This window comes from Branchiostoma floridae, chromosome 3, assembly GCF_000003815.2.
Source record: "Branchiostoma floridae strain S238N-H82 chromosome 3, Bfl_VNyyK, whole genome shotgun sequence".
NCBI lineage: Eukaryota > Metazoa > Chordata > Leptocardii > Amphioxiformes > Branchiostomatidae > Branchiostoma > Branchiostoma floridae.
Window position 1 is genome coordinate 5,079,804 of NC_049981.1, and position 11,212 is coordinate 5,091,015.

The 11,212-nt window shown below is 39.8% G+C and overlaps 1 protein-coding gene across 1 annotated transcript in view; it reads right to left on the bottom strand.

The window, feature by feature from the left end:
- The window catches only part of LOC118410875 (organic cation transporter protein-like), a gene marked incomplete in the record, with an annotated part of 63,583 nt that extends 52,949 nt beyond the window's left edge, over positions 1-10,634 (bottom strand). Inside the window, 3 exon segments of the mRNA XM_035812750.1 lie at positions 487-752; positions 1,212-1,322; positions 10,256-10,634. Coding sequence (XP_035668643.1) covers positions 487-752; positions 1,212-1,322; positions 10,256-10,384 — 506 coding nt within the window.
- Between the last annotated feature and the right edge of the window lie 578 nt (positions 10,635-11,212).

The window sequence follows — 11,212 nt, forward strand, 5'->3', positions numbered from 1 at the left end:
CCTAAGATGCCATTCAACGCGAGCCCAGATCGAAGAGGTAAATGTATGTGTGCAGTGTGTTTGTGTGTCTCTGTGTGTGTATGTATGCATGCGTGTATGAGTGCGAATGAGTGATAACGTGAAGGACAGAGAGTTGTGTAACTGGGAAGGATATAGTATTTCCATAACAATCCAGATGTAATGTTTTTATTATAGACATGTTTTCTTGATAGCAGTGGCAGTATGATGTTTATTAAAGATGGAGGAAAAAGAGACCCATGTAAGCAGATATATGATAATGAAGCTAAGTGGCACCAAGTAAGTGATCGAGTGGACAGTGAAAAGTCTATCTAGACAGTGATTGCTTCAATTACTTTTACGGTGCAATATGTAAAATAATTGCAAGCACTGAATGGTATTTATATTTAACTCCTGCATGTAAAGAGTCTTTTATGTGATTTTACTCATTAAGATGATGAAGAGTAGATAAATGAATGAAGAGCTAACCGTTTGCACTGACTCCGTGTCCACTCCCCGTCCTTCAGCTCCCAGGGGATGGTAACGTTCAGCAGCTCGGCCGGGGTCGCGTTCAGGCCCGAGAAGCTGTCCTGCGGCACCCGGCAGTGGACGTCGGGCTCGAACGCAATGAAGATGATACCAAACGCCTGAAAAGCACTGAAGCCGGTGGGCAGACAGATGAGGAAGAATACCCTCCTCTGCCAAGGTCCGAACCCGCCCAGGTAGTCCATAGCTCGGTCGTAGTTCACCTTGACCTGTACATTTACATTTACAGGTTAAAACACATGGACATATTTGCTGAGCCGCAAAGTTTCAAGTAAACTGGAGTTAGGGAACTTTTAATCTTTAGTGCTTGTAAAAATATCATCCAGACTTGACATCTGGAAAACCACATCTTGTCCAAGAATGGACTCTGAAAGTCTGTATAACCACTATCCTATCGGTTTATGATAGCAGCAACGTATTAGTATATAGTAAGCCACGTAAAATACGCCCTCTAGCGGAATAGACCGGTATTGTTCAGGGAAAAAAAGCATCCGTTTGAAATGACTGACTGTTACGTCTTAGGTGCCTTAGAGATAATATCAAAGCTGGCCAAGGAGTATAGCCGCTCCGGTGACCGTTTGACTCCCTTTGGTCGGCCATACTCCTTGGCCTTGGTCTGCTTGGAGACTAACGTCCTCTAGCGGAATAGCTAGGAAGTGTTTACGAACCGGTAAGTCGTCCTTAGAGTCGCCAGAAGGCCCGTTTTCGAACACCAAGGCTTCATCGGCGGCGTTTTCGTTTTCAGTCATGTTTTCCCCTTTGGAGTCGTGACAGCACAACTGTATGAAAACATAAAAGATGGTTCTTTACTTGGATTATGTTATGTTACAAGTTAACATCTTGCTTAGGCCTCCTTTCTACTAAACGACATTCGCGCCGCGCTCACTTCGACCTTAAGTGCTTAAATGTAAAAGTGTGACTAAAAATACAATAAAACACAAAACGTAAAAGATTAGTTTCTTCCCTACTTGATACAAATTTTATGTCGCAGAGAGAGCGCGACGAGAGCGCCGTCCTAGTATGCTGTATGTCAAGCACTTAGGTATACTACGCATTTCATAAACATGCCAGTGTCAACTATCTTGGTTATTTTTCTTTTGATATTGATTCTTGAGCCTTTCTTTTTTTTTTTTTTATATAACTTTTTATTGATTTTTCAAACACAAGATACACATATCATACATAGAGCGATAATACTGAAAGTACATGTAGGACACAAAAGATAAATAAAACCAGAAAACAATGAGGATAACTTATAGCAGTGTACACATTTGTATATAACAAGGAAATGATAAACAGAAGTTGTATATATGTTATTCACTATTCACTGTTTTAACGATAAAGCTATTTTCCCCCATTTACCAAAGTGTTCTTTTATCTTATCCATCCTTTTTGCTATAATATATTCTAGCCTATGGAAGTATGACATATATGAAATAAAGGCTTGTAAATTAAGAGAGCGTTGACGGTTCTTGAAAATAAAGTGTTTGCCAAGAAGGATAATCATATTGGCAGAAACTGGGCACCGACAATTCAAATCACCAAAGATAACTTTAAACAGGTTCAAATTTAGATGTTCCCTCGTATTGATGAAAAACCAGTCTTCTACTTGCCTCCAGAAAAGTGTAGCAACTCTACAATGAAAAAAGAGATGAAAGACTGTTTCTTCATCTTCATTACAATATTCACATAAGGGCGACTCCTTCAAACCCCAAGTGTATAAGGTCTTGTTCACGGTCAAGTATTTGAATAATAGTTTATGTTGAAACATGCAAACACTAGAGTCAATGGAAATTTTGTAAGGTAGGCTATAAACCTTTTGCCATGGTATTGGACAGTTGAAATAATCTTCCCACGTGTACTGTATCCTGTCTGAAGTTTCACATGATCTGGCTTCATTCATGTAGAAAGCATATAAGCATTTATTAATATTTTTACTATGTAGCCAGGTTACATCTCTACAGGCAGGGATGCAAACACGTAGCTCTGAGGAGCCTTGTCTTAGAATATGTTTCCATTGAGGAGGAATAGCTGACAAAAGTTGATGATACTGATAAGCTGTACAGACATCTCCAAATTTGACTACAAAGCTGTCAAAAGACAAAAAATTATTCTCAGCATCAATAATGTCATTTACAAAAAGTACTTTTTTATTGAAGAAGGCTGAGGAACAAAAGGGTCGCCTACTTATACAAATATGTGAATTCAAGCAAAGGAGTTGCTGTTTGACTTGTATGCTATTTTCTGGGGGGCGTAGTTGGTATTTCAACCAACTTTGTATAACTTGTCGAAAAAACAGACTGACTACTTTCTTAATCAAGATTTCGAAGTCATTCGTTTTAAGCTGTGCAAAAGGAAACGTACTGGTTCTAAGAACAGGACTAGAGAAGGACAATAATTTAGAACAAAACCAGTTTTCGTTTTTGTGCAGTTTTGGCACTAGAGCGGCCTTCAGTTTGAGATCGACAGCTCGCAGATTTTGAAGTTTTAATCCACCTTGATCATAATCATTATATATCGTCTTTCGCTTAACTCGCTCGGGTCCGTCACGCCATAAAAACTTGAAAATCTTTTTTTCATATTTGTCGAAAAAAGCTGACGATGGAGACGGGAGCGAACTTAATAAAAATATAAACTGTGAAACTATAAGTGTATTTACCAGAGTGACTTTCCCCATAAGTGATAGTCCTTTTTCTTTCCAGGGATTCAAAATTTTATCTATTTTCATATATTTTCGGTCAAAATTGATTGACACAATATCTTTAAAGTTTACAGGAATATGGATACCTAAAACTTCTGTAGGTCCATCTGTCCATCGTATGGGCAGAGGAGAGGGTAAATAGAAGTCTGTATATTTTAGGGAGCCAATGCGAAGTACAGCACACTTGTCAAAGTTAGGAACTAGACCAGATAGCAACGCAAAGAGATCTAAATCGCCGGTAAGGGCGTGCAGAGAGCCAAGTGTTGCAGCGAGTGGAAAGTTGGAGTCGTCTGCATATTGAGAGATTTTTGTTTCGATGCCATGAATATTTAAACCCTTTATTTCGTTGTTACTTCTGATTTTGATTGCTAGTATTTCAGCACCTAAAATAAAAAGATGAGGAGAAAGTGGGCAGCCCTGGCGAACTCCACGGGTGAGGGGGAATGATTCAGAGATATACCCATAGTTAATTACTTTACTAACAGCACTTTTATATAAAATCTTTATCCAATTCAGGAAGGATTCTCCAAATCCAAAAAATCTTAACACTTTGAGAATGAAGTCTTGTCTTATTTTATCAAAAGCTTTCTGGAAATCCGCAATAAAAATCAAGCCTGGCTTTTCGTTAAGATCATAATATTCTATGATTTCTAATATTTTTCGTATATTGTCACTTATATTACGTCCTTGTAAAAATCCTGTCTGATCGTATGAGACAAGGCTTGAGATTACATTTTTCATACGCAAGGCAATGCACTTTGATAAAATTCTGGTGTCACAATTTAACAATGTTATGGGTCGCCAGTTTTTCATACTAGTGGGGTTTTTATCTTGCCCAGTTGGGTCCTGTTTAAGAATTTGAGAAATGAGACCAATTTTTTGGGACTCAGACAGATGCCCCACCTGAAATGAGTAATTGAATGAGTCTAGCATTGGTTGTTTTAAGATGTTAAAAAAGGTCTTATAAAAATCAGTAGGGAGTCCGTCAAGACCTGGAGACTTTCCACTGGAAAAAGATTCGACAGCTAATTTCAATTCCTTTTCTGTTATCGGACCTTCACAACTGCTACATTGGCCAGATGATAAGATGGGGGCCGCTTTTGGAAAAAAGGGTAAGAATACATCACTGTCTAAAGACATGGGATAATTTTCAAACGCATAAAGGTTAGCATAGAATTTTACTTGCTCCTGCAGAATGTTTTGAGGCTCCGTGAAGATCAATCCATCTGAATTCACAAGTGTCGTCATGTTTTTCCTTGCATGACCCCTACTAACTAAGTTCATGAAAAATTTAGTACATTTTTCCCCCTGCTCCATAAATTTGGCTCTTCTGTTTGCGATTAAATTATTAGCTTTTGCTTGGTAAATTAATTCTAGTGCATATTTTTTTCTTTGTAATTTATGAAAGGTGTCACTATCTGGGGATGCGTCTAATATTTTCTGCAGGCTGTCGATCTCACTGGTAAGGAGTGATTCAGACTTTTTACTTTGTTTCCGTTTCCAAGACGAATATCTAATTATCTGACCACGCACGGCACACTTGAACGATTCCCATACCATGTGAGGATTGGCTGAGCCATTATTAAACAAAAAGAATTCTGAAATAAAGCTAGAGATCTCCTTAAAAAATGTTGGATCATCTAAAAGTTCTTGATTGAATTTCCAAAAGCCAGGCCCTCTTGGTATTTCAGACGTTACCACAGAAATGCCAATTAGAGAATGGTCCGATCTTAAGCCGTACTCAATCGAGGTATTTGTAACCTTTGTTATTAAAGAGAATGAAATCAAAAAGTAGTCTAGGCGACTGGCTTGTTTGTTTCTTCGCCACGTATAACGTATAGTTTCAGGGTTTTTCAATCGCCAAATATTTACTAAATCAAGTGTATCAGAAAGTTCCAAGAGTGCCTGGGTAGCATGTGGATGATAGTTAACTGGCTGTTGGCCAGCTCTGTCTTTACTTACATCAAAAACAGTATTAAAGTCACCGGTCAATACTACATTATCGTTACAATTTACCATTGTCTGGATATTTCTTTCCACATTCTCAAAAAAGACTTTGTCGTCTTTGTTTGGTGCGTATATATTAATTAAGCAGATACGAAGTTTACCAACAGTCAAATCTAATATAATGAATCTTCCTTCATTATCTTTTTTGACTTCATTTATCTGAAAAGACAAATCATTTTTAAATAATACCAAAACCCCGCAACTATTTTCCCTTCCATGACTAAACAAAATCTGTCCATCCCAATCTGCAATCCATTCCTTTTCCCGCTCTTCACTGGAATGAGTTTCTTGTAGGCATAAAACTGAATACGGTTTGTCCTTCAAAAAGGTAAAGATTTCCCGTCTTTTTTCTTTCTTTCCTAAGCCATTACAATTGAAACTAGCTACCGAAAGCTTACTTTGAGGCGGGAAGGAAAGGGAGTAGAAATGGTATCAATTGGAATTTTGACGAGAATGTGCCAGTCTTTGATATGGAGATTTGGCTCGCCAGGTGGACCTCATGAATAACAATAGTGGGCTTGGAACCAGCAGGTGGATGGGATTCCAGACATAATTGTACACTTGCAAACATAGTAACAATTACTGACACAAAAAGAAGAAATTCTACAAACAACATAAACAATATCGGCAAATCACGGTCTAACATGATGAACAGTTCAGTAGGATTTTGCTCCCCGTGTAGTTAAGCTTAGGAGCCAAAGTATAATTAAGTTTGAGCGAGTAGTGGGAATAAATGTCTTATCAGGACAATGTCATGTAACCTTTAGAAAGTCACTGGTTTTCCTTTCCCATCTCTCCAATATCCATTGTAGAACCTGTATTTCACCCCCTGTTCGTACGCCTGTTTGACATTTTCCCGCCACTTACGTTTTTCTTGAAGATCTGCACCTGTGAGGTCATCCGTAAAGTAGAAGTTTTCGGCTTTCAGCTTAGCTCTTGCCACTTTCATGATGTTGACCTTATCTTGATAGCTGTTTAACTTGACCAGGATGTGTTGAGGGGTACCGTCTGGGCTGTTCTTGGTCGGTCCGTCGGGATGGGCTCGTTCAATTTTCACATGTGTAAGGCCGAACTTCTCATGGAGAATCTTGTCTACAGTAGAGATACAGTTTTCACCTTTTCCAACTCTGCGACCGATTATTCTGATATTATTTCTGCGGGAGAATCTCTCTAACTTGTTGCACTTGTGTTTCAGCTCTGCCAGATTCTCTTCCATAATCTTCATTTTGTCGGTGTGCGACTTAATCTGATCAGAGGTTTCGCGCGCAAATTCTTTCACATTTTTTTGTATCTCGGTCGTTTTCTTTTCAACTTACTCCATTCGTGACTCTAGCATTTGGACATTTTTTTCTAGGTTTTCCTCCAAGGATCTCACCTCTTCGTGTAGCACCCTCTGTCCGTCCAAAATCCTCTGGAGTTGGTCGCGCACGAAGGTCTCGAATTCCGATGAAGACGCCTCCGTGTCGCCGCCATGTTTGTCTTCTTTGTCTCCAGCAGAGTCATGTCCTTTCGTCGAAGCTAGACGTTTCTGCCGGGTAGTCATCATGTCGAATGTTGGGACGGTCACCAGTAATACTTTAAGAATGTATGTGGGAGAAAGTTGTAACAATAACAGGCTCAAATTACCACCAAAAAATTGTACTCAGACGGGAGCGAGCTCAGACACGACACGACCTACTCCCGTGATGCCATTCGAGATGTGTCTTGAGCCTTTCTTTGTGTGGTCATGTTGATTTAAGTATATGAATGACATACGCTCGTGCATAAATTTTCACCCATTTTCAAAGAATAAAAGACCATGCTGTTAATAGTCCAAAGCAGTTGTAAAACTTCGGAGACCTCATACCTCCATGAAATATTTAGCGCTTTTGTAGATTTTATGCAAATAACATACACATTTACATAATGTATGCATGGTGATGTTCGTCAATGATTAGCTTACACATGTCACAAGTAAAAAATCCCATCATTTATCATTAAGCCATTTTGACATTTTGGATTAATTGTTGAAATCAGTTCCTCATTTGCATGATTGGTATCTGTTTATGCTCCACCAGTCATGAATTACATGTTTTACATTTATTGAAGTCCAGTTATGGAAAACAATGGAAGTTCCTCGCATAAATAAATTCCTCATTTGCATTACATGCATATTATTGTGTACATCTTTGCCACCAACACAAAAGTATGAAACCAATCCATCCAGCCGTTCTTGATTTATCTTGTTCACAGACACACACACAGACACACACACACAAAAGCTAGCGAAAACATAGAGGCAATGCACAGACACAGGCCGTAGATACATATAAAATCGGATACTAGTTTCATATAATCAAACTAAGTTACAAACTCAAAGAAGAAGATTTTAAAGAACAAAAACTATTGTTCGGTATATCATAGTCATTTGTTCAACCCTCCTAACCACTTAGACTTCATAGATTAGTCATTGATGTTTTTTTTTTTTGAGAGGCAGAGACATATTGGCCAATAGATCATTATACAGAACGCAAATTACCAGGTTTCAGAGGCAACATAAGCTAACAGTTATTGATGACATCCGTCATGCTACTTCTATTGACAGCGGGCAGCCATGCGTAGCCAGCGGAACAAGTAAGGGTGAGACCCTGCCCCCAGTCTGGAATCCACCGTAGGCTATACTTACTGTAAATTCTTTTTAAGTTCGCGGTAAGGAGAAAATAGAGTGTTCGCGATAGGCTTGAGTTCGCGACAGCGCCATACAGTGTGGTTATCTTCGTGTGGTTATACCCCTGTCACATTATCTACGATCTTCGGGCGTATCGATGGAAGATTGGCCATATCTAATTAGATCAACAGAGAGTTGCGCGTATTTTTCACTTGAAAACCGTCCCTGTCACATATAAGCCATACTTTGTACCTTGTACAATTGTTGTGCAGTGAAGTTATTATTATTATAAGCTAGGCTCGGGCGATTGCCGCAGAATCGTCGTCCGATCGATTTTTGCCAAATGTGACAGGGGTATAAACATACTTACGCTGTAATCCAACATGGCGCATATGTTGTCAAATGAAAAACCTGTATAGTCAAATATTGTACAGTAATGGTAACACCTGCGCTTACAGTCGGACACCACCTACTAGCGACTGGGTAAGGGTGTTGCAGACAGTGACAGAACAGGCGCTTTCAGTAGTGTTTGTGCGTCTGGATACGTAGCACGTATTGATGAATATGCGTTCATAGTTCAAAACCCGCAAACATAAAAACCACAGCGAACATTTTCGTATTTACGGTAACTGGGTCTGTGAACCGAAAATGAATGCCTTATTGGCTGTGCTACTTTGTTCATAGTTCGTAGCCAACTTGGTAAGTGATATCAGTGTACCACACCAGTATCACCTTTACTACACCAGTTCACATTTTGAATACAGGAATGAATGTCTCATTGGCTGTGCTACTATATTCACAGTTCAAAGATCGTAGCGAAAACCGCAAACATAAAAAAAACAGCGAACATTTTCGTATTTACGGTGACCGGGCCTGTGAACCCGTCCTTATAACGAGACGATACAACATAATAAATTGTCAGAGACAACATGCCTTAAGGCATACTAAGGTGTGCCCGATTATTAACACGAGACCGTCTGCTAGTAGCGTCCCTAACTCAAATTCCTATCAGTAGATAGCAATGTAGAGGTTTCCAATGCGATATCCCTCTATAAAACTCAAGACAATAAAGCTAACACATGTTCAATTCCACTGAAAAGCCCTCCAACCATATCTTAAGTTCTCTTTAGCGTTGTAGCTACATGTTGATGTAGTACCACGTTACACGAGAGAGAAAAGACCGACCCAAATTCTCTGCCCACCCACGCCAAATTATAAAAGGTCAACTAAGAACATAAAATGCAACAAAACCAGCCACTCTGTTATTGGTCGCACAGCAAATCACTATACTATCATTGGTTTAACATAAGATTTTCATGAACAGTCCGAATCAGTCTTTTGTTAAGTAGTGCATGTACACAGGTCACAGTTTGGCACAAGACCAACTTGTATACAACACAAAATTCTTCAGTTCCTATCATGCTATGATAGAAACCCAGAAGTGTTCGCAAATCCGGTAGCATTTAGGCCACTATTCCACTAGACGGCGATCGCGCTGCGCTCTCACTGCGCTCTCACTGCGACCTAAAAAGGATATGTGTAAGCTACGCTTTTACACTGGGTATATAATATAAAATGTAAAAGCTAGTGTGGATGAGAAGACAACAAAACACACAAAGTATAAAAAGATTCGCTTCTTTTGTATACAATTCGTTGAGCGATAAGTCAAAGTTTAGGTCGCAGAGAGAGCGCGGCGAGAGCGCCGTCCTAGTGGAAAGGGGGCATTAGAAGTGCCTGAGTATACTACTACCATGTACACGACAGAAAATTGCTGTAGAATGTTTATCACTCCAGGTAGAAGACCTGAACCCTACCTGAGCCCCTTTGCCGCATGTAGGCGTATTCAGTACCACGTAACACGAAAACAAGTTGCACAATACACACGTATAGTAATTGTGTGTTATACGGGAAAGCCAGAAGTCGTGCCAAAATCACCGTAAGGACACAGCAAGTAGATTTTATGGATGACATCAGGCGCTCATTAAATTTCACAACGAGACGTGTTTTTTGCACCATATCATCATTTTTGCAGTCTGCAGAGGAAGAAAATGTATAAAATAAAATGTACTTGCTGTGGCCTAAGGATTCCACAATGTTTATACCCCTGTCACTTTGGCGAAAATCGACCGGACGACGATTCTGCGGCAATCGCCCGAGCCTCGACGATCATAATAACTTTATTGACAACAATTATACAAGGTACAAAGTATGTGACAGGGACGCTTTTAAGGTGAAAAATACGCGCAACCCTCTGTCTATCTTAATAAATATGGCCGATCTTCCATCGATACGCCCGAAGATCGTGGATAATGTGACAGGGGTATTACGACTCCCTTTAAAAAGACCCAGAACCCTACCTGAATGTTCAGGCGACGTCGTCCCAAGTAGACTTTTATCCGTACAATGTCAGACGACACTGACGACTTGTTCCTACAGGGCTTGATTTGACGTGACAGAGAATAGGTGAGACTTGTTGACATGTGCATGTAATTGTGTGTCACTACAAGGTCACTGGTTAATGAACATGTCCGACTGGATATATTATTCTCGGCTATCAGACTAGCACGAGCGACCTCTACCGTTTTCTACCTTCTTACTCTTTTCACCGATATATCTACAGAGACACAAGAATTAGCGTCTGCGTCCAGAGCCCCCGGTGAGATAAAAACAAGGCTTTAAACCATTAAAAGCCATTCTTGTTGGGATTTTATGTGAAATCTGGGCATTTGGGGAGTGGCTGCGGTAGGAAAGACCCTATACTTGTTGAATTAGTTGACCTTTCCCCATCGAGGCGGTTTCCGCAAACCCCTGAAATAGTGGTATCGTCGTCAGATAGCCGTTTTGAGCCAACCGGGCCAATCCAAGGGCTCTAATTAGGGGGTATATCAAAATACTAGCCGTATAGAAATTCTTGCAAATGAATTTACTGAGACTGGACATAGTACTAGTAGGCTATCATTTGAGGGTAAGTTTGTATGGCTTGAACTTTTGATTCTTGAGATAATTGAATATTTCTTTCCTCAACTCTCCCTTTGGATTGCATGTATTATTGGAGAAAATTGTAATGCTGGCGTATCCCCTACAGTAGGCAAAAGCACGAATCATACCCCCTGTAACAGACCCCTACCCCCTAGTAGCCACTATATATTGATACTAATTCCTATGTGGAGTAACGTTAGTAAGAGTAACGTAGATTTCTGACTGCGGTATGTCTAATCGAGGATGTTTCTTGGGTTAGTCTGTAATTTTCCACAACACCGAGTCATGTTGTACCCGTTACAACTAGGCCGCAAAAATTGATAGAATGATAGATA